This window comes from Amphiprion ocellaris, chromosome 17 (assembly GCF_022539595.1).
Source record: "Amphiprion ocellaris isolate individual 3 ecotype Okinawa chromosome 17, ASM2253959v1, whole genome shotgun sequence".
Lineage (NCBI taxonomy): Eukaryota > Metazoa > Chordata > Actinopteri > Pomacentridae > Amphiprion > Amphiprion ocellaris.
This window is the reverse complement of record NC_072782.1, coordinates 5,821,015-5,848,811: the sequence shown is the minus strand read 5'-3', so window position 1 is coordinate 5,848,811 and position 27,797 is coordinate 5,821,015. Positions and strand designations below refer to the sequence as shown.

Sequence of the window (27,797 nt, the reverse complement as noted above, 5' to 3'; positions counted from 1 at the left end):
CTACTACTACTACAGGTACTGAGCATCCAGCTCCAGTAGATGGCGCCATTTCTCCGTTTTCTCTCTGCAGCTCCCTTGTCTCATATTAACACTGTCCTCGTTCTTCAGGCCAAACTGTGACTGTTCGCTTTAATGTTCTCATCCACACTTTTCCACGTTCCTACAGCAGAGTCGCACAGAGCTCCAGGTGGTCTCTAACCTTCTCTGACCCTCACGTCTCCTTGGACTCTCCGTGAATTTCAAACCCTGTGGCTCGGAAGTGGAAGGTGAATTTCTTCCGCTGTCATCACCGACAGGGCGGGGCGTGGAGCTGGACCTGACCGACCCTTGAGTCCTCCACTGATCCGGTCCTCCAGGTGTAGCAGGTAGGTACAGCTTTCATTTTCAGCTCCACGGGTTAACATTCAGACACAAACTGCTCACGACAATCTGTCATTAAGCGATTTTAATAGGAAAAACACAACATAGTGCACGTTTGACAGCTTTAGCATCTGATTGTTTCCAACAGAGATCAGCTGATTGAACACTGTCATAAACCACATAGTGAAGCAGCTGCAGCTTAGTGCACTTTTCTTTAGTTCCTCTAAGTCCTGCAGTGTTGTCTGCAGCACAGCTCTAAACTACTTTACGTTTTGATCCACAGCTGCAGCACCATCATGGGCTTCCTACTGTCCAAATCCTTGGATGCAAACATGAAGAAGCAGCAGGAGTTCATGCTTCATAACACGCGGCTGCAGGTGAGTCCAGGTCCCCCACACTCATTAAATACCCATCCTTCACTCAGGATCTCTGCTGTGAGAAATCAACCTGAAACTGCATGTTTACACTGACACGAGCCACAGGAAGCTGAAAGTTGAATGAAAACTTCAGAATAGTTGTTTTATTTTGTTGACACATCAGACCCAAAGGTTTGTACAGAGGGGATTTCGGTTGTTGTCGCTCCATGAATCAGAAACATCTGCCCACAACCAGAAAAACAGACATTTTCCCCCCAATTTTTGAAAGATAAAATGTTCTAAATACTGGAAAATTAGGTAGATAGAGTATGACTACTGATATGCCTCTCATATAGAGTTTGGGGTCACTTAGAAATGTCCTTATTCTGGGAAGAGAAGCAGTTTTTTTCAATGAAGTCCAGTCTAGACATTGTTAATGTGGTAAGTGACTATTCTAGCTGGGAACGGCTGATTTTTAATGGAATATCTCCATAGGGATACTGAGGAACATTTCCAGCAACCATCACTGGAACCACTGGGTTGTACAATAGAGACCAGTAAAAGCTGGATTAACAACTAACCCCTAATATGACCCCAGTTTCTCTCTGTGTTTTCATTTTTATTTGAGGGTTTGGGAGTTTGACATCATGAGTGCCTAAAAGATCCAAATGACTAAAGAGCAAATATTAGACAAAGTGATCCCATCCACACGGATCTGTGCGTGTTTTGTTTTTGTTCATTCTTGAGTCAGAGGGACCAGCTTCAGTTCAGATCTCAGACCACCGGCTTTTATTGCACTCATTATTTTTGTTTGTTTTTTTAATTCAAACAAAGGATTGCTTTCTTTCTGCTCCTTTTTGGAGCCAATTTCTTGTGATTTATTCTTGCCTGCGAGCTGCCGAGCAGCAGGTGGGACGTCATAACTCCTGTGACATTATCTGATTTAGACCCAAAAGCTTTGTTGTGTGTTTGCACGTTCATTTAAACTCCTGCTCTCCCACCTGTAAGCTGACATTATTCAGCGACGGTTTAATCCAGTTTCAGAGCCTCGTTTGGGTCCTGATGGTGACTCACAGGTGAATGTTAGATACGTATTTATATGTTGCTGTAGTTGATCTGCGTTGTTTTTTGGCTTAACTTACTGCACATAGTTTCAGATTAATTATTCGCACTGAAAATTCGTTTTTTAGACAGGAACCATAAGGGGAAAAATTAAAAAGACCGTATTCGACATTAACCCTGGTGTCATCCTGCGGGTTAAAATTTTAAATTTTAAAAATGTGGAAAAAATATATATTTTCACAGTGAAACTTCTGATGTCCACATTTTCAGCATTTTTGGAAAATCTTTGAACATTTTTTGGTGGAAAAAAAAGAAATGTTAAAATTTTTTTTAAGAACATTCACAAAAATATCAACCAAAATCCAGTGAAATTCGCTGGATTTTGGTTGATTTTTTTTTTGTGAATGTTCTTAAAGAAAATATTAGAAGTTTTACTGATATAAATGTAATCACTTTAGATATTTTTAGGATTTTTTGGAAGATTTTTACTCATTTTAAAAAAAAACATTTACAAGAATTTTCTTGCCAAATTTTTTTTTTTTTTTTTTTTAAATAAAACTTTTAGGGGAAACTTTTAAGGAATTATTGGAATTTTCTTCCTGAAGGTTTTGCAAATTTTCAGAAATTTGGGGATTTTTTTTGCTGAATTTTTGGATTTTTTTCACACAAGGAAACACTATTTTTTGGTGCTCATAAATGAAGACAACAGGAGGGTTAAAAAAAAAAAAGTAACTGTGCAAAAAAATCCAATGTAAAATGCATCTTAAAAGAGCATTTCCTATTTCAGTGACAGAAGTATTACACAAATATTGACCAAAATGTCAAAAATGAACAGTGTTTAAGGAGGTTTTCCCTCACATTGTGATTTCATCGGCACCCCAGATTCTTCCTGGTCTGACCCACAGAAAACCTACCCAGGAATTAGTCTGATTCTTAGACCCTGTGAGTGTTTACAACCCCATCTTCATTCCAAATCTAACCAGATACAGCACCTAACCTTTGTTCTAAACCTGCACTTATTATGCACAATACAGGAAGACAAAAATACAGAAGTTAAAATAAAGCTCATATTTCTGATTATTACCCTCCATGTTTTGTCCAAAGCAAACAAACTGAGATGTTTAACATTCAGATCTGAATTTCCAGGGTCGCTGTCTGTAACAGGAAATCATTTAGCAGCTTTTTCTTTTCTTCATTCAAACTGTATTTTTAAACATCCCATAATTTAAAGAGACTGATCATTGCAATTTTAGAATATCTATACAAAGCTTCGCTGTTCCCTCCTCCTGCATTAAGTTGTCAGAAATGACCATCAGTCACAGCTAATTGATCCTCTCGCCTCCTGGACTCTTAAGTCAAAGTCATGTGTCTTTGTGTTCAACGCCTCCATCTCATTACTTGAAAACTCAGTGGATGTGTTTCTGATTGTGTGACGCAGGTCTTTAGGGGAAAACTGCAGCTCTGAAATGATGTAAGTGTCATTTTTGTTCACATTCTATATGTGAAAGGATCCCGGCTGCTAATGACAGGGTTCTGCTTTTCATTCAGAACTAGAGAGTGTTTGAGTGTAAAGTAGGCGAGCAAAAACCTCCTCCTGTGTTTTTATCAGTTTTATTCTTTTTATTGTTTTGACCGCTGCATTCACTGCCTACAGATGTGCACCAGCATTGTTTCACAGCATAAATAGTTTATTCCTCTTATATAGTGAAACAAAACACATAAGATGTATGATATTGTAAAACAGTAAAATATACATGATTGAGAAAAGGTAAAGTCACAACAGATGCATGTGTAAAATCTCGGTCTTTTGTCATGTCTTGTCTTTTCAACTATAGTATAGATTTTTATTTCTATTTTTTAACAATTCCTGGTTATTTTACATATTTTTCCTGTGTTGTTAAATTGCACATAATAACTGATAAAGTCACAGAAAATAAATCAGCATTCATTTACATGTTAACTGTGGGTCAATATATAATTGCAGGACATTTTGTAACTTAGTTGACGGGTATTATAGTTGACAAACATGCAAAATCCCTGCAAACTCCATGCAGAAAGCTCCCAGGAAGGCCGGGACGCGAACCGCCTTCTAGCTGCAAGGCGACAGTGTTAACCACTGAGCCACTGTACAGTCTAAATAATCAATAAAACTGTGAACAATGTAAATGTAAAATCTTTTTTTTTTTTTAAACTAGCAGTTGGTTCTTTTTAATGTTTGACTGTAAAGTGACACAATTTTACAGTCAAACATAGCATTCAAATTTTAAAAACAAAAATGTGAACAATGTCAAAATTAAAATCTGAATTTTTACAAAAAGTATTTTATTTTGTTACCATGTGTGATAATGGTAAAAGTCTAAACTGTTTTACTGCATTTAAATCAGCAACAAAATGATTGACACATTTTCCCTGTCAAGTAACTGATAGTATGTAGTAGAAAAAAAATATTATTCCTTTACATGTTGACTAAAAGAAAATAATGTCTCCATTAACATCTATTTTTACAAAAAAATGTTTGTTTACCATGTGTGACTCAAATTAGACTGTTTTGCTGTATTTAAATCTGCAAAAAATGCAATTACTTCACAATAATGTGATTTTGAATGCTATATTATTCTACCATTTATTAACTACTTTTCTAGCCCCCTTGCTGCCAGATTTTCACCCTTTTTTACTGTATGGGCTTTCTGTAGCCCTCTGTTTCTTCTTTAGGAGCCATTGTTTGGTGGATTTGCTGTGTGCTTAACCCCTTGACGCCTGAATTTATTTACAATTACATAAAAAACTTTTTTTTGTGTGTTTTTGCTTTTCAGCTGATGCTAAAATAAGTGGAGATTATTTTATCTATTACACATAGAACGTAGATACACAGATACATAATAATAATAACAGATATATAATAATTAATTCCCAGTCTGACTGATCCTACTAGAAACCAGTGCTTGCAAAAGGTTCCTAGGTATGTATTGAATATGCACGAGCCGGCATTGGGGGATGGATAGGCTATCTTGGCTGCAGTCTGAATGAAAGTGGTATGATGCGAATTCGTGACAATGGGCATCAAGGGGTTAAGGACATTATCCTGTTGAGATTCCTTCTTCCATTTCAAGGTTCCACCAAATGTTCTCATGCTATGTTCAAGCAGTCTTTGATGTGATGACACCAAAATTTGCAAGAGTAACCTGCAGATCCTGCCATGAAATTTTGGGGGGTTTGCATGTCAAAAGCAAACAAACAAACAAGAATGTCCAGTTATTTTTTCAAAACTGTTTATCCTGAAATGTGTCTGTATGCCTGTATGGGATCTTTATAATTTCAGTTTTTAAAAAAGATGCAAAGAATGTCACACTGTAAACTCCTTCAGTTTATTGGCCAACAAGTGGTTCTTAATACGACAGCTTTATCATACTGTAAACTGACTTCAAATGACAGGTGCAGTCATCTTTAAGGAAATTTACATGCAAATCTGACATGAACAGACAGAAATCCCAAATAAAAGTCTATCAGTGACAAGCGCTTTATGTATTTGATCATATAAGAGGTTGTTTTAAACACACAAACCTTCATCCAAACTGCACAAATCTAAAAACTAAATCAATACTATTCTGCAAATAATGACCAGGAAGACGTGCTGCTCCAATGGTTTGTTAGTTTTTAGTGTATTTGCTCCGATCACTTTCTCCCTTTATTCCTGACATCGGCTCGTTTCCCTCCGTGCACTTCTTGGACCGTGATGATTCGCATGTGTCTGTTTTCCAAGTATTCTTTACTGCTGCTTCTGCCACTTTACAAATGTCAGTGAATTTCCCGCTTGGTTTTGCTCTTACTTTGCCACCTTTGTGACTCATTTCTTCCTTTCGCGTTTCCTCGCTGCTATTTTTTTCCAGTCGCTGTCTCAGAGTCTCAACGTAATCCTCTGCTGCTTGTCCCATCTTGTCTCGAAATCTATCGGCCTACGTTTCCACCTAGACACAGGAAGATTGTTTACTTTAGAAGTACGTAGGTAAAAGGGCACGCTGCTGCTTTGTCATCTTGGCCTTTGGCTCAGTTTATCCTTTATGGATTTATGGTCATCACATGGATGCATTAAATCATAAAAGTCCTTGGAGCGTATTTAATGCAACGTTGAACCTCAGTGCTTTTGTTGGAGCTGACAGAAAATCCCAGAATCTGACCATGGAGCTTCTAAATTTTGTTAAATGGTCTCTCATGTTAGCATTTCTGATTAAATTAACTCAGATTGGAATCAGAGCCAGTAGTTCTGTGTCAGCTTTTGGTCTGTTCTGTTAAATAAATCCAACAATTTGACAGGAAAAGCATGTTTATGTATCATCTGCTGAGCCATTTTCTCCACATTTACATTGGAAATGTTCAAATGACACCCAATTTCCAGTCAGAATTGTCTGGCAAAGCAAAATCTGTTATTTTGACCACATGTGAAGTGATCCAACAACGTTGAACATGACATTTGTGTCCACATCTGTGCGCTGGAAGTGGGTTTAGTTGCTCGTGGTTTTGATGAGTTTGTTCCTGTTGGTGGCTCTGAGTGTCGGTTGAAGGAGCAGATGCAGTAACAGACGAGGACCGGCTGCTTTCATGCTTTGATGCCGGAGAAGCGGTAGGTGGGTCCAGCAGGGAGGGCGGCCGGTTTCCAGATGGTGGAGAGCTTCTATTGGCAGAGCGGATGATTGTTGTTGTTTTTTTATGATTGGAGTGTTTCATCGACGTAAACGTCCAGGAGGATTCCCACATCAGCAGCATCATCAGCTGCATCAGTGCTGATGATGCTGATGTTATAAATGGTGGAGGATGATTAATGAAGTCATTTCTGCTCCAAAATGGGTTTAACTTAGTGTTACTTGGCTGGGATATTTGAGTTTGACTGTGAGAATGTTGGATGTGAATTTCGTTTTGATTTTACAGTGCCGGAAAAGAAATCGATGTAATTACAGGGGGTCCTCGACTTACGTCAGAGTTTTGTTCCGTGTGACGTAAGTCGATTTTCGCTGTAAGTCGGAACCTTGGAATGTAAACAAAGGCGTTACGTGCATCACGATATTGATCAGTTTACATATTTGTATAACTACAGTAAGTGAAACAGTCATTAGCTCACACTGAAACACAACTCGGTAGGAAAATACAGATGAAAATGTAAACAAAGCCGTTATTTGCATCACCATAAGGCTCACTGGGATATGCCGTTGCTGTTAGTCTTCCTGCCAAAGCAGTAATAATCTTTCCATCTCAATAATGAGACCACGATGCTGCTTTGTAATCACAGTTGATTTCATAGGTGCAGATCCTTTTACATGTTCAAGTATCCGCTTTTTATCACCGATGATCGTTGAGACAGTCGTTGGACTTAGTCCAAGCAACTGACCGATGTTCGTCTGTGTTTCACCCTGTTCCGAGCGTTTTATTACATCCAGTTTCACTTTCATGGAGATTGCTTTCCTTTTCTTCAAAGCATTAGAAGAGTCTGACTTATACTCGGGAGCCATAATGAAATTAGCAAATGTAGCATAATCCAGTGTGGCGGCAAATGTAAACAAAGCCGTCTTATAGCGCCATGCGACTACAGTATTCATCTACTCTGCTCGCCCCAGCTAGTTCCACTGAACCAGTTCCGATGTAACAATGAAACTCCGTACGTTAAACTGAGAACCGGCCCGTAATCACTTCCGACATAACGCTGAAACGATGTAAGTGGAGGGCATCGTAAACTGAGGACCAACACTTTTTGAGCTAAAGGATCTGCTGCTAACATCTTGGTACCAGATACCTCAACACACCTTCAGGGGTCTAGTGGAGTCCATGCCTTGATGGATCAGGGCTGTTTTGGCAGGAAAAGGGGGACCAACACAACATTAGGCAGGTGGTCATAATGTTATGCCTGATTGGTGCATTTTGTTAAAATTGTTGAACTGAAAAAGTCCAGTTTCATCAATTAATCTCTCACTCAACAGCTGAACAGTGATGGGTCATGTGTTTATTTGGTAGAATTATTCAATTTATTCCATATTTTTAGAATATCTGCTCTACAGAGAGGACCTCTCTTTAATCACGTCACCAAACTTTTCGTGACACATTTCCTGCACCTTCAGACCTGGATGTTTCTGTGACTAAGGCTGTAATTTCCCTTTGCTTTCCTTGGACGGAGGTCTAATTGAAGAACAATTACAATCTGGACTCATTAACAACTCCTGCTGCATTTAGTTCCTTTTCCAGGGTTGTCTTATTTTAATGAGGCATCTTAGTCAGCACTGTTGATTACAGAAGTATTTCCTGTAATTCCCATTACCTTGAATCATTGCTAAGAGTCTATCAAACTCTCACTATGTGGCTTTGAAAAGTTTGTAGCTTCTTCTTTTCTCAAGGGTGCAGTCAGTGCTGTGGATTCCAAAGGTTAGTTTCACATATCAAGTATCAAAACTTCCACAGAAACTTACATAGAAGTTTACATTAAGTTCTCAGCATAGGATGGTGATGTCACCAGTATAAATGTCTTTATATTTGATGTCATTTTTATCCTAAATGGGTTTAAATGGCCCCTTTCTCCACTATAATCATTACAAATAAAGTAAGCTGCATCTAGTGCTTATTTTCACCAATAACCAATCCAGAACAATGCCATCAGTTTACACCCACATAAGACAAATAATCAACCATCAGACAGTTATTTCAGCTCTGAAGTCAGTCATTGATTGATTGAAATTGACTGTAACTAAAATAAAACGTTAAAAAGGCCACAAATTTGACTTCAGTTACCTATATGAAATAGAGTATAAATTAAATAACACTACTGCAAAAAATAAGTTAAGATGTTGAGCTGAAGCAATGTAAAATGTAGAAAAATGTTTATGGTGCATAATGAAAACTGAACTCAGACAAGGACAATGCAACACAGTACATCTGTACTTTAAACATATTATGGGATACGCCTTTGGCAGCCACTTCTTATTGCCGCTGATATCATTTTATTGCCCAGATGTATTTATGTCCCAGTATTTACAAGCAGCTAACTGACATTATACAGAGGAACTTCTAGCTGGTACAGTACAGAGCTCATTTCCAAGTATTGCTGCTGTTTTTTGCAAGGACCTAAATTTCATGACTCCTGAATATATTTTATTTTTTTAGCCTTTATTTAACCAGATAAAACCCACTGAGATCAGGATCTCTTTCACAAGGGTGACCTGGCCAAGAGGTCAGCAGCACACGTCATAAAACAGTTACAAGGTGGTGACAGTACAAGTTAGAACGTCCAGTTTTGAAGGTCTGAAAGTGTTCTACAAGAAAAAGTGCGGGAGCTGTAACAAAAACAACAATTTAAAATTTAAAAACACGAGCACTGTTCAATGGTCTCATGCTGTCTATCCCTCAGGATGGAACAGAAGGCTCCAAGTGGAATAAATTCTCCAAGGACTGGAGATATTTGTATAAAGCACTCGAGTAAAGCACGTCTCCACAATCAATTATGGGCAAAAAGGTCGCTCTCAAGGTCTGACCTTGAGAGGGAAGCAGGTTTTATTCCTGAAAAAGACCCCAAGCTTCACCCTAAGTTTAGTGACCAAGTTGTTAATATGGGCTTTAAATAGAAGCTCCTGATCAAGAATAAAACTCAAGTACTTGTAGTTTAAAACCAGCTCTATAGGTTTTCCTTTTGATGTTACAATATTTGGAATGTTCTGTGGTAGCACCCTCGTATGAGAGAAAACTTTGCTGCTATTTGACTGGTGTTTGACTAAAATGAGTCTCTTTTGTTCACAGTTGTTGGTCACTTGCTCTTCAATCAGCCTATCTAATTAAAAATCATATTAGAGTAAAAGGGTTGATTGCAAAGTGGCTTTTAGTGTACTTCTACCTGATGGTTACAGGGTAACCCTCATGAGCTCTTTGCTTGATTTTATGCCTTTCCTGCTTCTCCACCACTGACCTTATTAGTAGCCAGACACATTTTAGTCAGCTAATTACTCTGCTAGATGTTCTTCATGTCATCATAAAAAGGAAGAAAGAAGCACGTCATGGGTTTACCACCAAAGATATTTGATTTGTACAATTTCTGCTGTTGGGTTTCTCCTCTGGTATGTAGATGTACACTTTGCAAAAAATGCAGAGTTGTAGATTATCCGTCCATCCATCCATCCATCCATCCATCCATCCATCCATCCATCCATCCATCCATCCATCCATCCATCCATCCATCCATCCATCCATTTTCTTTTGCTTATCCGAGGCCGAGTTGCGGAGGCAGCACATGAAGCAGGTCATTCCAAATGTCCCTCCCCCATCAATGCTTTCAAGTTCTTCCTGGGGGCTCCAGAGGCGTTCCCAGGCCAGATGAGATACATAATCCCTCCAGCAAGTTCTGGGTCTGACTGATAAATTATTTGGGTTGATATGTCCACTTATATTAGCTTACAGCAGACATTGACTAATAAGAAATAATAAAGGTATGTACAATAGATATCTTTATTAGCGCCTATTCTGTTTGCAGTTCTTAAATATCTGGACTGAGGGGATAAGGAGTCTGTTTCGTTTATGCTTGTTTTGTCAGTGAACAACAGATTATAGGCCAATACATTGTGATTAGAATAAGTGAACTTGTCTGACTTGGCCTTAAAAATACAGTATTTGTCAGCCTTTATATTTGTTATACCTTCCAGAAAAATCCCATTACAGAGTGGAACCCGGGGAAACAGATAAAGAGACAAAGAATGTGTCAAAGGACAGAAAGACAGCCAGTCCTTCCAGAAACGCTGCGTCCCTGCTGATGAACGTTCAGCCAGATGAGTCTTTTGTTGGCCGTTTCCTGTTTGACGCACTCACATCTACACGTGCACAAATGCAGGCATCCTGCAATTGCTGCTGAGCATGACTGAGTGACATTCTCATTCAAAAAGCGTCCACTTTTTTCTTCTCAAAAAAGTGGATGTGTCAAAGATGAACTTTTATTTCCGCTAAACAGAAAAATGAAAGCTGAGGGATAATGCAAAGGTAAAAAAAAAAAAAAAAAAAAAAAGATCATTCGGTTGAGTCAGTGACATAAGTGGATGACATAAATTACATATTAGAGAAAATTCATTTGACTTCCTGCCCATGTTCACCAAGCAGTTGTTTATGTCTGAGTTAATAGGTGAATTTTGTACCCTGAAGCCAAAATGGATGAAATTAAACCGGTGAGTGCTGCTGAACAGATATTAATAGAGGCTTGCCTCTTTTCAGGTCTGCAAATGAAAACATTATTCAAAAAAGAATGGCTGAGTTGGACCAATAAGTGGATGCACATTAAGTGGCAGAAAAATGAAGCCAGAAACTGCAGTTCCTCAAATGGCCACTTGAGGCTGCTCCAAAAGTGAGTCAGTCCCCATAAACCTCCATGTTAAAATGCCAAACTTTACACCACAAATAAACATGTTTACAGCTTGTTAGAAAGACGACTTAAGTCACTGTAGCCATCCATCCATTGTCGTATCTCTAATTAATTTCTTTATTCAGGACAACTGTACGGGGCGTGAAATTTTTATAATTCTCACCTGTTTATGTTTCATCAAGGTTTAAGGTTAAAATATACATATCTACTCTTAAACACTCCACATTAATGGCCCTACATTACTATTATCCAGATTACATACACTTACTGTTAAGCCATCCTGAAGAATCAAACAGAAATAACATCTGATTTTGGCTGCTGTTAAACTTTAAGCATCTCAGCATGCTTCAAAGTCAAATAATATATGTATAACAAACTGGACTCCCTGATCCCTGACATGGTACCCAAGTTGAACCAACAAAGCAGTCACTTTAAGGCGAGGCTGTATGGTACCGGGGCTTATGTGTGAATGAGTCAGAGTGTATTTAACCATGTTTCATGTGAGAGTCTGCAACATACTGACCAACTCCCAGCATGAAATGCGTTTAACTTGTCAAGCAGGATGAATAAGGCCAAGCCGGATCAGTCATCCCTCCCTCAGGGCGTCACAGCGGCAGGAGAAATGGTCTCTGTGCTGGCAACCAGTCATCAGCTTTTCGTTGGCTGTAAAGTGGCCATCAATTAGTGATAATGGTCCCGAGCAAATCTAATTCATATTTCTGCCAGGAAAAAGGTGATCAGGAATAATTTCACACGTTCTGTGTTGAACATCTGTCTCTTTGTCGCAGTAAATCATGTTACAAGGTTTTGACAGATACTCCGATTGACACTGGAGGGGGTATATTGTATTGTTTTGCTTGTTAATTTGTATTTCTGACAATATATTTTCAAATAATTACATCTATTTTGTTATAAAGTTGTACACTGAAGCGTCAGGCAGTGTCTGTATTTGGCTATAGATACGCCTGATGACGCCTCATGTGTCGTGTGTGTTTGTGTGTGTGTGTGTTTGTGCGTAGATGGAGCGTCAGATCCTCATGCAGAACCAGATGAGAGAGAGGCAGATGGCCATGCAGATTGCCTGGTCCAGAGAGTTTGTGAAATACTACGGCACTTTCTTTACCGTGGCCGCGGTGGGACTGACTGCAGGGTGAGATTTGTGACACACAACACAACACACAGCAATAATGCACGGTGAGAGAACAACCTGTATCGGCCTGTATGTGACGTCTGTAACGTGTGATCCTCACTGAACTTCACAACTTCAGTATTAAATTAATCACACCTGGTTGTCTGGTGGCCTTTACTGGTTCTATCCTTGACATTTGGTAAGTGTTAGACACACTAGTCTAAGTTTAGGGTACAGTGTTGCTAAAAAAATAAAAAAAAAAAAAAAGAAATACAAACCACATATAGGCGGCGCCATCACCACATTTAATTGGCTGTAAGTCAGTAATCTCAGGGACATTTTGCACATTTTAAAAATTCCATAAATATAGCATGACTGCTATTTTATTTTGTCATTAGATGGAGGTAGGACTCCTCCTAGTGCTTCCGTCTCTTTCACCAAATGCTGACGATGGAAAATATGTAATTTTTCTTCTTAACTGTTTTCCTCAGTGCCATTAGAAGAAAGAAACCATTCCTGATAGCTCCCCTCATTCCTCTGGGCTTCGTATTAACCTACCAGATGGACAGCGCCTACGGGACGCTCATTCATCGTATGAGAGGTAAAAACTGCATGGCCGTCATCATCATCATCAACTATTTTAACCACACCTACTTCTATATCACTGTGTATAAACAATAATCAGTTTATAGCACAATGCAACACAATGTAGTGTAGTTTATTAGAATAGAATAGAATAGAATAGAATAGAATAGAATAGAATAGAATAGAATAGAATAGAATAGAATGACTATTGTCATCATACATGGGGTCATGATGAAAATATAAGTTTTATAGTGTATATATAGTAATATATAGTTCGTTAATATATAGTTGATATAAAATATGTTTTTAACAAAAATCATCACTGACCACAACCCTTCCATAAGAAGCATTCATAACTGGTATATGAACAGTAAATAAATACTGGATAATGCTGTTTATCACATTTGTATTCATCTAAAATCCTGTTTCCTGTTAAATGTTATTCAGATTCAGAATCAGAAAACTTCCTTTGTCCTCAGGGGGGAATTAAAAAACCTACTGTAAATGTGTTCAAATAGTTTATATTACATACAAAGTTAATTTTGTTAAAGGTTAAACATCTTATTATTCCCTGTAAAGAGTTCTAAACTGCACTCCAGCCTACACTGCTGTTTATGAAGCACTACGCAGCTGCCATGATAGATTATCAGACAGATAAGAGTAGTAATTCAAATATTCATACACATGAACAAATTCTAATCAAACACACGGATCCACTCATCCCTAAATTCCTTCTAAAACCATCTACTTTACTGATTTGACCATCACCTGCAACTATAGATGAGATTCAGTGTTTAGAAGATGTTTAGTAAGTTATTCTGGATAATGCTGATTAAAACCTGGAACATGGATTCATTTCTGTTCTGGGAAAAGTATCCAGACATATTAGTAAACCTGAGTAATGCACTAATAAATAATAATAACTGTGTTCTTTTTTTATATTCAAGACTACTGACAATATGAATAAGTTGTACTGAATGTTGAATCATTCATTAGTGCAGTGGTGGAAAAAAGTTTTCCTTAAAATTTTACACAATCTCAAATATTATCATGAAATATTTGTGGAAAAATCTTTTTTGTGTTGCTAAAGGTGTGGCTGCATTAGACAGACACAGATAGATACAAATGATATATTTTTTTGTTTATTGTTTACAAGAAAAACTAACAAAACTAAATTCTTCACAATTTCAATGTCAGTTCTCAACATTGTCTGTATCAAAGTCAACAAATAACAGAGAATGTGTTCAAAACTGAACAAAAAGTAAATAAACCATCACATCATCAGATTAATATTTAGTAGTCCTGCCATTAGCAGCAGCAGAGCTCTAATCCTGGCTGGATGTTCCCCACCAGCCTTTCACACTAATGAGGGCGAATCTGGTCCCATTCTTCTTGAATTACTGCTTTTAATTCTTCTAAATTCTTTGGTTTACGCTTTGAAACAGGCCTTTTGATAATCCACCATCAATGGGGCTCATGTCTGGGGATTGAGCTGGTCACTCTAAGACCTGGACACTGAGCTCCTGTAGCCAAGTTCTACTGGTCCTGGATGTGTTCAAGGAGCATTATCTGGTAGAAACATCCAGTTTGACCTCGACGAAATGGAGCACGTGCAGAAGGGAGCATGTGGGTTTGGAGAATGGAACAATACTTGGCAGAGTTCAATGAGCTGACCAACATCAGCAGCATTCATGCGTCCCCAAACCATGATACTGCCTCCAACATGCTTGACAGTAGGTACTGTACCTGCTGGAGATGATGCTTCTCCTGGCCTTCTGCATTACCTCACATTAGCAGGAGGAAGATAAAGCTGGAAACTGGACTCATCTGACCTCAGAATCTTCTTCCTGTTCCTGTCTGTCCAGTTCTTGTGTTGTTGGTCCCAACGACGCCGGGCTAACCTCTGTCTCTCATTGATCAGAAGCTTCTTGACAGCCTTGGAGGTGGAACTCTGGACACCAGTTTGGTTTGACCACTGCTGCTGAAGTTCCTGTGATGTCATTCGGCGTTTTTTCCTGCACATGTGCATCAGGATGCAGTCATTTCTTGCTGAAGAAGCCCTTGGATGCCCAGATCTTGGTTTGTCTTCCAAGCTGTTGGTTTGTCTGTATTTCTGCAGAGTTTATCCAACTGCTGAAGGACTGCATCTGCACTTCCTGGCTGAGAATCTGTATCTTCAGGCATGTTTCCTGCGTTAGGTTCCTTGTTTTAGCTGTTTATTTCTCTGAAGAACTTTCAAATGTGCTGACTTTAAGTAGACATGACGCATGACAACAAAAATTGTGGATCACTGGTACCAGAACGACCCAGTACTTAAAATTTCTCATGTATTTTAGTGGAACCAATCAATTTTAAGTTAGTAATGGGTTTTTTAGGATTTGTTTAGTATTTTTGGCTGTGACTGTACTAAAAGAAATTGCACTTGAAGACCTAAGAGTGATTCTTAATGTGATATTTTACAAATGCATGGGGTGTTTGAAAACTTTTTTCCACCATTGTATTTTACACACCAGTCATTCATGCTTCACAAGGAGGAATTATAACTGCTAACAAAGACATTAAGAGACACTTCGAGCTGCTATTGATAACAGCTACACCACTGTATGTTGGAGTGTTTTTTAAATATAGCTCATAAATGTTAAGTAGTGCAGGTTAACATACAGCTTGATTGCAAGCTATTACACATGCACACACATACGTACACAAAACATACAAAATAGAGCAAACATACAAATATATTAAACCACCTCCAAACCACATCATGTTCTCTGCTGAAACCAATAATTCACATTGAATAGCTGGCTAATTTAAGAGGAAAAAAATAACTTCTACTCTATTCATGGGACTAAAATGAGTTCTTGAATAGTTTCTCACTTTACAAGACATTGAATTTGTGTTTTTATTCTACTTCAGGGGAGGCTGAGAATATCTTGACATCAGAATGCGACCGTCTAGACATGCCTCATGGGATTCCAACCTTCGAGAGCATAGAGAAAGCCCGCCGTGCTAAAAGCAGCCTCGCCTCCTTTTTGGAGAAATGATCCAAAAGTTGAGAAACCGTCCAGTCGGTGCATTCACCTGTGCTGCTTTTCTTTAAGTGTGGAGGAAAAATATCAAATGCCATCTGCCTTGTTTTGTTTAAAGTTGTCAGAGTTCATGGTTTGCACTAATTCTATATCATGGACCTGGAGGAGCAATACTGATAAACATAATGGTGTTGTTGTTTGTTTTATTTTTTATTATTACTGCAGGTGCATTAGTAGCCAAATAGTTTGTCAGCGTTAGGTATTTTTAAAGCACAATACTTAAGGTAGTTTGTAAGACATTTCCAGTGCAGTTGTAAAATAAATCTGGTCCATGAACACAGCAGTGATCAAACACTGTTAATAACAAGTAGCTTGTTTATGGTGCTCTTAATTAAAGGTGCATTAAGGGATTTTAAACCACTAAGGGGCAGAAGAAGGCTGTGTGTCAGCAAACAAAGCTACTTAACCCTCCTGTTGTCCTCATTTACACGCACCAAAACATATTGTTTCCTTGTCTCAAAAAAATCCAAAAATTCAGCAAAAAATTCCCCAAATTTCTGAAAATTTGCCAAACCTTCTGAAAGAAAATTCCAATAATTCCTTAAAAGTTTCCCTTAAAAGTTTTATTTAAAAAAAAATAAATAAATAAATTAAAAAAAAAAAAAAAATCCCCCAAATTTGTCAAGAAAATTCTTGTAACTATTTTCAAAAAAATGAGTAAAAATCTTCCAAAAAAATCCTAATAATATCTAAAGTGATTCCATATATATCAGTAAAACTTCTAATATTCTGTTAAGAACGTTCACATAAAAAATCCAGCGAATTTCGCTGGATTTTGGTTATTGATTTGGAGCAGCAAAATACATCACTTAATAGAGCATAAATTGTCCAGATTTTGCAGTAATTGATCCTGACAGCTGATAATTGTTAATATTTCAAATTGTAAATGTAATGAACTCCCCACCAAAGCTACTGCACCTGTAACCATTATTTTATTTTGGCACTATTCGATGGATGTAAAATATTCCAAGGCTCTGATATTTATGAGTTCTGTATTTTAACTAGTATTGGAAAATTTCAAACTATATTTGTAATTCAATAAAAAAAATATCCCAAAGAATTTCAAACTGATTCTTTTTTTTTTTTTTGGAACAAGGTGCATGCACAAGTTTAATCTTATTCATAGTGTTATTTGAAGCCCAAACCATCTGCTGTCACACAAACCTTTATATAGTTGCTTCAAGTCATCACTGCAGATGTTTTTTTTTTTTTTTTTTGCTTTTTCCAGCTGAGATAGTCTGATTAATGCATGCATAGTCACACTATTATTTCCTCAATATTACTACATGAAAGAAATAATTCCAAATACGTCATCGTCATCAATCTAAATGACGTGTGTGTGTGTGTGTGTGTGTGTGTGTCCTGGAGGGAGGCAGGGATGGGAGGGAGGGTCGGGGCTGTACTGTAGGTTGACGATATATATAAGGTGTCCGCTGGCTGGAGAAACAAAGCAGAAGGAGGCACGAGACAGAACAACAGAAGCATCTGAATGGGCTGCGAGTGAACGAGGAAAAACCACGCAGGATTTGCAGTCACCAGATCAGAGGTCGGAACTCGTCAAAGAAAAACCAGCCCGGATTCCCTCCAGTGAAGTTTGAGGAACGTGCGAAGATGATGTGGAGACTGACTCTTGCCCTGGCGGTGGTGTGCAACTGCGTGAAGGCTGACGTGATGAGCCGGCTGATCCTACCGAGGGACTATGGGGTGAAACTGTGCGGGAGGGAGTTTATCAGAGCCGTCATTTTCACCTGCGGCGGCTCCCGGTGGAAACGATCCACGGAGGGGGACCTGGGTGAGTGGAGGCTGCTGCTTGATTTGTGCGCTCTAACGCAACAGGTGTATAACTAAAAATAGCACCAAAAATCTCTTTGAAATATAAGAAAACTACACTGAAGCATGTGTAGAAAGGTTTATTTGAATATAGTGTGAAACTACTGTCCTAAATGTCTACAGATATAGTCTGTATCATATTTAAGCATCACTCGTGTAGCTCTTTTTTGCGTTTTTGGACAAGTAATCCTTTATCAACCTACTCTTAACTGCAACAATCTTTATCTTCAATCTTTGCTGCTGTTGTGTTAAATAACTACATTAAACAACAACTTCTTTGCTCTCTTTCTGCCTGTAGATCCCTACCAGTTGAGCTCCCTTACAGAGCAGGACGACCACCAAGCCTGGCGACGTTCCACAGACCTCGCAGAAATCCACTCTCCTGTCCACATCGCGTCCTCTTTCTCCCTTATGGACCTCCTGGCTCTTTACCAGGTCGCTGGAGACATTCAGCAGCGGTCGCCGGGCGTCCCAGACCCGATGGGGGACTCTGCAGATTTAGGTGAGCGAGAGGGGAACCTGGGAGGTGTAGCTGATTGGCCCACGGGAAGCAAGAAGAAGAGGAACTTTTCTCTGGGAGTGGCGGGGATGTGCTGTACCCAGGGCTGCACCAAGAACGATATCGGACGCTTGTGCTGAGGGACGGGGAACAAAAGGGGGGAGGGTTGGCAGAGAAAGGGTGTCGTGGCATGAAGCTGGCGTGATGTGCATTAATGGGAAGCATCTGGCTGTACAAAGACATAAAAAGGAGGAGGAGGAGGAAGAGGGCAAGTTTATATATGCTGCTCCCGCTCATGTCTCCTCATCACTCCAGCTTCATGCCTCTCAGTCATGCTTTATTCATTCTCCTCTATTATTTGATATTTAGTTTCAAAAAACAAGTAAAGCTCACATTCAGTATGTGCTGTATGTCACCCTGTCCTCAAATAAATTTTAAATACTGTGTTAATATGAAGCAGCAGCATCGTATGTTGTTTTGAGCAGATTGTGGCCTGCAGACAGTTTGACCGAACTCCATTCATACTAATACACGACAATATCACACATTAATGTCATTTAGGCAGCTCTGAACATATTGGTGGCCCTTGTTCACAACATTACGCCCGCCTGATCATTTTCTGTCAACGCCTGGAGGATGGTACAGTGAAGGAGAGGATTTTTTAAGCTTCCCTTTAACCCTTTCATAACCAAACAAAACAAGCATTTCACCTCCGAATAAACCACAACAATACAACAAATGGTCTAAATGTAGAAATCATTTAACAGAACGTTGACTGTTCAGCTGTTTGGAATGTACACGACATATCTCTGTTAAATATTTACAACTTTCTCAACATTAAACTATGTTGTAATGACATCAGACTCCAACCCTGGCTTACTTTCATTCTCATGAAAACAAACTAAAGTCGAAATAAACGCATGGAGAAAACACCATGGGATCTTTTTATGAAAGTCTTTGGATACATATTTCACAAATAATTTGAGGTTACACAGAAATGCACATTGATCACAACCAATGTTCCCTGTAATTTTTCCTGAGTGTGAGCAAACACACAAACTCCCTGAGCGTCCCTTGGACCACTGTGAGCAACATCAGACGTGTGCACTGTGGTCACACCAGCATCACATCCATTCAAGTTACATGGTTCATTAAAAGAATCAAATTACAGCATTTACATTTCTGTTAAAACACTTTGTCAATAGGAGCCAGTTGAAGGCTGCAGTGATTTTAGTGACACTACAATGTATAAGAGTGAAGTTATTGAATATTTCTCTCTTTACTGTTGCAGCGGTTTTGCAAATTGCAGACGGACCCTGTTCACTCCATAGACACCAATGTTATTCCTGTAGCTTGAAAGGCAGCTACTTTTGATAAAACTGGGCTTGTAGCACATTGTCTGCCTTGCAACAATGGGAAAGAGGCACCGTTTATGTTTTGACAACCTATATCTAATGAGTTATTGATGCTGGAAGTCCGAATCTGTGAATATCTTTCCAACTTTACTGAACTTGGGGCCACTACCACCTAAGGAGTGATATATTTAATTTTGAAAAAAGCATTTAGCCATACTTAAAGCTTTAAGTGCTTTATTAACACGGAACTAAAAATTTTGTGTTGTTTTATTATCACAGGTTCTGTCTGAAAAGAGGTGGCATCATTTTAAACAGTGAAATCAAACTAACAAAATGTAATGACCAACCAGTGAGCAATACTGGATTCTGCAAAAACATAAACAACTTTTTTTTAAATCTAAATCTTATCTTAACACAGTTAATGTATTAACTTATTTTTGTGTGTATGCATGTATTTATTGATTTATTTAGTACTGTTAACATATCAGAGTACGGAGTGAATTTTTCTTAAGATAGGCAAAGGCCATTTATTGATTACATATAGGCTCTTAAATGTTTATTAAAAACTAAAAAGCATTTTTAAAAAAAAACAACTTAGGCATTTATTGAGTCACTAAAATACTGTAGAGTACAGACCACATCAGCATGATTATAAGCATCCTCTGGTAAATGAACAACCAGATACTGATGTCTCTCACCATATGGACTTCAGGAGATGACTGGGGGATGATAAACTGTGACCTACTGGTTGGATTCTCTCTGTTCTCATGTTTCTTACATGTTTGTCCCCTGACAGCCGGGTCCTAATGTTTTTTGAGCAACACACCATACTATGACGTTTTTACAATGAGGGTTCTACTATGGAACCAGTTTGACATGTTCAGGCGTTCTTTGTGTGAAAACTCAGAGATTTCAGGTATCAGAAGGTGGTTTTCAACTTTCTTTGTTAACTTTCTGCTTCAACTTTAAACTAAATTTCCTTGACTAAGCCAGCCCTCTGGACTTCCAGTAAGCTGTGTTCCTATTGGCTGTCCAGGTGGCTGCTTGGTGTTATCAGGAACACCTGAGCAGCTCAGTGTCTTCCTGCTTCATGTGGCTGCAGCCAAACATTTCCTCTGTTTCTCTTTACCACAGAACTGGGTTTGGCTCCTTTGCTTTAGTTTGTTCTTTAGGTGTTGACTTGCAGCTTCCAGCAGTAAAATCGTCTTTAATGTGTTTCTTGGTGTGTTTTAGGGCTTTGTACTGGATAGTTGTCTTGGTAAATGTGGTTCTTTAGCCACAGTTAGCACATGGTGCTAATGTGTGCAGTGATTAGTGGATTTGCTGCAGCTGAGTTGTGTCTTTATCTTGGCTGTAGTGAGTCTTCAGAGGTTTTTGGTCAGACACATTCTGTATTCTTGTTTGTGAACCAAGGTTGGTTGTCCAGAAGGTAAGAGTTCCTGTCCTGATTCTCTGTTCTCAGAGGTTCTCTGGTAGGCTGCAGGAGACTTTAGCGTTTGGGTTGTGCTAGTTTGGTTTTTGTATGGTTTCATTTGGACGACTATCTTGAGGCCCCTCCATGTGGTTTACTGAGGTTTTCTGGAACAGTTCTACAAAGCAACCTGCAGCAGAAGAGACTTTGAGAGTTTTTAGGAAGTTCTGGAGACCAGATTTTAGAGCAGCAGAAACATTTGTCAGCAGTTTGAGCAGGAGAAGGTGAGCTTCAGAGTAGAAATGAGAGAGAAACCTTCTTGACCCGTGTGGTGAGGTCCTGTACCAAGAGTTTGAGCAGCTTGTTAAGAGTCTGTAGTTCTTTGGTCTGAAAGCACAAGAAGAGTCGACTCATTAAAGGAGAAAACAGGAGATATTGTTGGTTCTTCTGTCGCTCTGCAGTTTCCTTAGACTGAATATCAAGTTTATATTTTAAATGATTTACCATGTGAGCCCAAGAAGACTTCAATAAACTCCCTCCATCCCCTGAACACAACATATTTTATTACCATGTTAAAGCTTTTTTTTTTTTAAATGTATTTGAGTTTTAATCATAGTTTTAACAGTTTTTTTCTCTTTGCTTGTTTAGTTTTGTCATCTGTGTAAAAGGTGCTAAACAAATAAAGTTGAACTGATAAACTGAATAATTGACTAACTCATGATTGTGACAACAGAAGTATTTTCATTGTTATTTAAGGGTTTATTTCATTTTTAAGGTTGGGGTTAAAATCTTGACAGAAAAAGAAGATTAAAGAAATAAACTACATAACAAAAAGCAATTAAATCAAAGGAAAAAAAAATAATATAATGAAACTTTTAAAAAGTTTTATTAAAAAGATTTAAGAAATTTAAGATGTAATTTTCTAATTAAACATTTAATTTTTTAATTAAATGTTTTGTCTTTAAAGGTTTAATAATCTAATTAAATGTTTTGCATTTTTTAAAATGTTTAATATTCTTCTTGTTTAATTGTATTATTTAAATGTTTAATTATCAAAAATATTTTATCTGTAAGTTTTAATATTTGTATTTTAAAAATTTTGTTTAATTTCATAATGACATGTATCTTGTTGAATTATCTAATTCAATATTTTGTCTGTTTAATAGAGTTAAACATTAAATACAATGAAATTATATTAAATAGACAAAATATTGAATTAGATAATTCAGACATTAAAAAAGAATAAAAGGTGAGAAAAGAGCAAAACTAAACATTTAAGAAGAATCAAACTAAAGACAAAACATTTGAAAAGACACCAGTTAGACTTTAGAAGATCAAATTAAACAGAAGAGACAATAAAACGATCAAAAAGAGCAAAAAGCGTTTTCTAGTCTGAAACGAAAACATCAAGTTGTTTCTTCAAACATTTCCTCTTTCTATGTTCTTGGTTTGATTGTGGACAGATTTACTAAGAACTCATTTCAGAAAACTGCTTTCCAGATAAAGTCTACTCGTAGTTGAAGGCATCGATCAAACTAATGTTACCTTCTGATCTCCACAAACTTTACTGTTCAGTGAAGAGAATCAAAGTTTGTTGAGGATTTCTAAAAAACCCACAGGTGAAGGTCTGAGAAGAACTCAGATGGATGGTCTAAATGTGAAATCAAGACTCATGGTCACAAGTTTTAAGGCTTCTGTTAACCAGAAAGTTCAAACTAACAGAGAAGTACTGAGAAACTTTTAAAATTTCAGTCCTCAGACTGTCTGAAGGTTCAAACTAACAGAGAACTACTCAGGAACTTAGAAGATATCAGTCCTCAGACTGTCTGAAAGTTCAAACTAACAGAGAACTACTCAGGAACTTAGAAAATTTCAGCCATCAGACTGTGTGAAAGCTCAGGTCCTGAGGACTCGGGAGGTCTCGAGGCTTTGGAAAGTCTTGGAACTGAGGGTTCAACCCTCCAGCACAAAGGCTGAAGTCCAACCTCCTGAGAAAAACGGTCGAGACGAGACTCGAGTTAAAAAAAAAACTCGAAAATGACAAAAAATAGATGATAAATGCGCAAAAAAAAGAAGAATTAGTATCTGAGCGAATAGCTCAGGGGATAAGAAGACAGACTACCAAGTGGAAGGTCGCAGGTTCAAGACCCACCACCGGTAGTTTTCTTTCTTTGTCTTTGTCAGGATTTTGATAAAATTTAAGAAGTGTCTGGTCTTGAACCAGCGACCTGCAGCTCCATAGGCAAATCCTTAACTCACTGAGCTACAGATCAGATAAAAGGAAATAAATTCGTCGTCCCTTTGGCATCGTAGTTGCTGAGGTCACCACACGGGCGGAGCCAAGGCGGAGTCTGGGTGGAGTCAGGGCGGAGAGTGGGCGGGGAGGTGGGTGGTGGCCTCCCCCCTCTACTCCCCCACCACCCACCACACCTTCCCCCGCCTGACGAGTTCTTCGAGTCGCCACGAGTTCTTCGAGTCTCCACAGGTTTTTCTGAGTTTCTGGAGTTTCCAGGTCGGAGGCAGAACAAGTTGTCATGAAGAGATGTTCAAGTCGGCCAGGATGGACTGACTTTCTACAGCGACTAGAAGGAAGACGACTAGAAGAGCAGGTCTTTAACCACCATCCATAAAATCCATGGAGTCGCTCCAGAGAAATGAAGGGAGAGAAACTTTTATCAACCTCCATCCAGATGTTCAACTTGATATCTTTACTTTGACATTTTTAGCACCACAAACCTTTAGTATCACACTTTATTATCATTTATTAGGACTTTAATGGAATCCACCAGCAGATTTAGTTTTTGTTGAGAAACTTTATTCTTGTCTAAAACTGTTCCTTCTGTTTGACCTCATGTTTATTAGTTTTAGTGGAGAAAGTTATTTTAGTTGTCGATTAGTCTCTTAAAAACCAAATAATAAATCGGATTAGCCAAGAGGTTTAAATTGCTTACTTTGTCATATTTTAAATGACAAAAAATATAAAAATAAAGTGTCTTGAGACAATTTGACCTGTATTTGGCGTAATATAAATAAAACTGAATTCAAATTGTATGTATCTTGTAATGTTGGAGTAATTCAGCCATATATGTTGGAAAACACATTTTCTTTTTCCATTAATCTGTTGATTGTTTTCTCCAGTAATTCATTTTTTGTGTTGGTTTATAAAATATCAAACCCAAATATATTCAGTTTACTGCCATAAAAACCAAAAAGATTTACATTCATGATGCAGGAATCAGGCAGTTTCTCACTTTTTATCTTAGTTTAGTCAGAAAGATAGTTGATAATGTGTGAATTGTTGCAGCTTGTGAGCCGTAGAAGGTTTTAATCTTTGGGGCCGAGTGTCAGAAAACATTTAGAAACCAACATCAACAAAGCACTCAACAAAGATTTGAACATCATTAAAGGGAAATCCAACTTTTGCATGACAATATCTAATTAAAGGACATTTATTTCCAACGTAAATGTGTGATATTCATCCTCTGGAGCTTTCTCTTCACATCGTCTTCCACCTGGACTGGTTTGGTCGGGAGCATGTGCAACAAACATTTGAAAAACTGCACTTTAACATCAATGAATGACACTGAAGTTTAATCTCTACATAAATGAGACTGAGTCTGGATGTGCTGCTCTGTCATTAACTCCTAAGTTTAGGGAAAGTTCAAACAAAAGAGGACAGTTCAGATAAGACTTGAGAATGAGCTTATTTTGAACAAACATCTCAGACTTTCTGAGCTTCAGCACCTCTAGCAAGATATTTTAACAACAAGCAACTCAAGAGATCCAGAAGGTGGAGAGAGTTAGCTTTAGCTGAGCCAAAGAACATATGGGACGCTAACCTAGCAAACATTTCAGACTTTTCTCTGTGAATTCTGAGAAATAATTTACTATTTAATGACAGAGCTACACATCTTAACTCAGTCTCATTAAAACAGACTCTAATTCAGTGTCATCCATCCATATTAAAGTGCAGTTACCCAAAATGTTTGCTGCATGAGCTCCAACAAAACCTGTCCAGGTAGAAGGCCACTTTGACAAACAGGAAGTGGAAGATTCCAAGCAGATTTATAGAAGGGGGAACCGGACTGTACTAAGTGTCCTCGAGTATAGAGGGGTGTTTTGTGGGTTTTTAAGGCTGATAATGATTATTAGTGAAACATTTGGAGTAGATATTCATTTGCGGTAAATGAAAGTATTTAAAATCTTGGAGTTAAACTTAGAAGAACACAAACTCTAACAGAAAACTTTGCTGATACGTTTTTGTTTTGTTTACAGATGTTAAGTTAAAGGAGTTTTATTTGTGACGTATAACCAATCAAATCACTCCAGAAGACAGAGCGACCACAGGTATATCAAGGTTCAGAGCCAAAGTAGCACCATTTTTAAATGTATTTATTACTGTAAATCAGTAAAAAATAAAATACTGATAATCAGTAAATCAGTCAGCCCACAATTACTACAATTCTACAATGTATGTCTCTTTGCTTTGACTTGTTATTTGTACAATATACGATGTATAGGATGGCGTTTTTTCATACCAAAGGATATACTATGATGTTTTCTAAGAGACATACGATGCTACTCTGTTCTGGCCCTGGGCTGCTGCACTCCTCCTCTGTTGTTTTCTGGATTGTACTCAGCTTCATGCCTTCGTCCATCCGGCCTCCGTTGACTCGTCCCGCCTGCCGTCTCTGGAGCTGAAGCTGGATTGGAACAGACCAAAGTACAGTCCAATCACGATGCCAGCTGCCTCTCAAAAGGCTCCTTCATTTGGCAGGTGGCAGCACTTCTTCTGAGGGGAAGCTGAGCTGGCCCGGCAGAACTTTGGAGATGTGTTCCAGTGGTTGGTGGATGTGTGGGGAGATAGAGAGGGACCTTTGAATTGTTCACAAAGGAAAACAGGGAACCCATTGGTAGTTTTAGTTTAGTGTGCTACTGAGGTGTGTTTTTGGGTTTTAAGAGGTGAACAGGAAGAGGGTTTTTTTGTATTGATTATCTTTTACTTTGTTCCTGGTTGGAATGTCCATCAATGTCAACGTGAAGTTCACTTTTAGTTCTGTTTATTTCTATTTTACTAACACCCATTTGCTTTTAACCCCCTCACATGTTGTGTTGTTGTAAACTTACTCTTTCAAATAAATACTCGTCTAACCCTCTGGAAACCAGCGTTTGGACTGTTATTGTGTTGCTCCTCTACTGACAGCTGTGGACTAAAGGCTATACTATGACGTTTTAGAGCGACATGCTATACTATGATGTTTGTTGGGTGACACGCTATACTATAGGCTTTTTAACTGACATATTACTGTGACCTTTTTTTTGTTTTTTTTAGCAACATATAAGAATTAGAACAGTTTTTCAAAGTTACTATACTTTTACTTGTGCAATGAAATTATTATTCTATGGCATTTTTTAGATGACATATTATACTCTGATGTTTTCTTGAATTACATACTATTTTGACAATATACTGCACTATGACATTTTTTGAACCACATATCATACATGACAATTTTAGGCAACATCCTATCATTTTGCGCTTTTTGAACCACATAATTTATGTTTTTTTTTCTTGCCAACATGCTAAACTATGAACTACAGGCCATACTATGTTATTCTTCAGTAAAGCATACTATACTTTGACATTTTCTGAACTACATCCTATACTATGGCATTATACACAGAGTGCTTTGGTTACATGTTGATTTATAATCTAGATTTTTTTCTGTTTTGTTTTTTGACAGGATTACCACAGATCTGGCTGTGAACACCGTCGACACCCACCTCAGGGAGATGCTGCCTAAGATCTCAAGGCTACTTGGTCGTGGTCTTTCCGGCACGTACTCTTCCAAGATGAGCCGGGAAGTTTATCACTGATGGAATGACGCCAGGTCTAAGCCAACAAACTTCCAATTCCTCCTCAACCCATAGTCTCTGGGAAACCTACATGGACTAACAAAAGTAGACAAAGAAGTAATTAAGTCTGTACACAACATATTTTTAAAAAATCATGCTAATAAATTAAGTACAAAGAACCAAATTCGCCAATATACTGGAGACCATAGCTATTTAATTTGATGAGTATAACCTTGTTTAGTAACATTTCAATTATTTGAGAGCAGTCCTAAATAACTGCCTGTAATCCCAATCATAAAATGGGTTTGGAGGAAGAACATAGATGGTAATCTGGATATACATGAGTTTGGCTTTATAACTACTATTGGTAGTATTGGTGGTAGTAATAGCAATGCGACTACTACTAGTAGTAGTTGTATTACACTCACTACTGCTGCTGATACTGGCACTGCTACTACAACTTGTAATACTATTACAAATGCTGATACTACTTCTACGACTCTAACAGCTGTTTATACTACTACTGCTGCTTGTACTTTTACTATTACTACTACTGCTTGTACAACTATACTACAGCTACTATTAATCGTCTGGTATTTGGTTGTCAAGCTGCTAGCTTAGTGTTTTGCTAGTGGCTAACTAGTTAGCTCTCATAGACTGGAAGCTCTCAACAAGATTTCAAAATGAAAAAAGAGCCAAAAACTATTCTTACCTATGAAAAGTCATTCCAAGTTTCCTTGTGTCAATCGTATGACGTAGTGTGTAATTGTATGCAGCACAGTGAGCCAGCATACTTGTTTCTGTTTTCACGCCGTCTACATCAACGGAATACACTGAAACTTTTCCCCCACTAGCTTAGCCTCGCTGTAGCACGCAGCTCAAAGGGGCGTGTCCT

The 27,797-nt window shown here is 38.2% G+C and overlaps 2 protein-coding genes across 2 annotated transcripts; both read left to right on the top strand.

Moving 5' to 3' along the window:
- Positions 1-209: 209 nt before the first annotated feature.
- On the top strand, positions 210-17,011 carry plgrkt (plasminogen receptor, C-terminal lysine transmembrane protein). The gene is made up of 5 exons (XM_023278146.3): positions 210-365; positions 644-737; positions 12,171-12,301; positions 12,772-12,881; positions 15,779-17,011. Exons 2-5 carry the CDS (start codon positions 657-659, stop codon positions 15,904-15,906), a joined length of 450 nt encoding a protein of 149 aa, XP_023133914.1. The 5' UTR covers positions 210-365; positions 644-656; the 3' UTR covers positions 15,907-17,011.
- A 141-nt stretch (positions 17,012-17,152) lies between these two features.
- On the top strand, positions 17,153-20,212 carry rln1 (relaxin 1). Its single transcript, XM_023278160.3, has 2 exons — positions 17,153-17,743; positions 18,080-20,212. Exons 1-2 carry the CDS (start codon positions 17,563-17,565, stop codon positions 18,418-18,420), a joined length of 522 nt encoding a protein of 173 aa, XP_023133928.1. The 5' UTR covers positions 17,153-17,562; the 3' UTR covers positions 18,421-20,212.
- Positions 20,213-27,797: the final 7,585 nt, after the last annotated feature.

What these genes read in the sequence shown, in the direction of transcription:
- plgrkt (XM_023278146.3), top strand. Translation starts at nt 657, where the DNA reads ATGGGCTTCCTACTGTCCAAATCCTTGGATGCAAACATGAAGAAGCAG. An exon ending in TTCATAACACGCGGCTGCAG is followed by an intron (nt 738 to 12,170) that starts GTGAGTCCAGGT and finishes GTTTGTGCGTAG; the next exon opens with ATGGAGCGTCAGATCCTCAT. An exon ending in GCTCATTCATCGTATGAGAG is followed by an intron (nt 12,882 to 15,778) that starts GTAAAAACTGCA and finishes ATTCTACTTCAG; the next exon opens with GGGAGGCTGAGAATATCTTG.
- rln1 (XM_023278160.3), top strand. Translation starts at nt 17,563, where the DNA reads ATGATGTGGAGACTGACTCTTGCCCTGGCGGTGGTGTGCAACTGCGTG. An exon ending in ATCCACGGAGGGGGACCTGG is followed by an intron (nt 17,744 to 18,079) that starts GTGAGTGGAGGC and finishes TTCTGCCTGTAG; the next exon opens with ATCCCTACCAGTTGAGCTCC.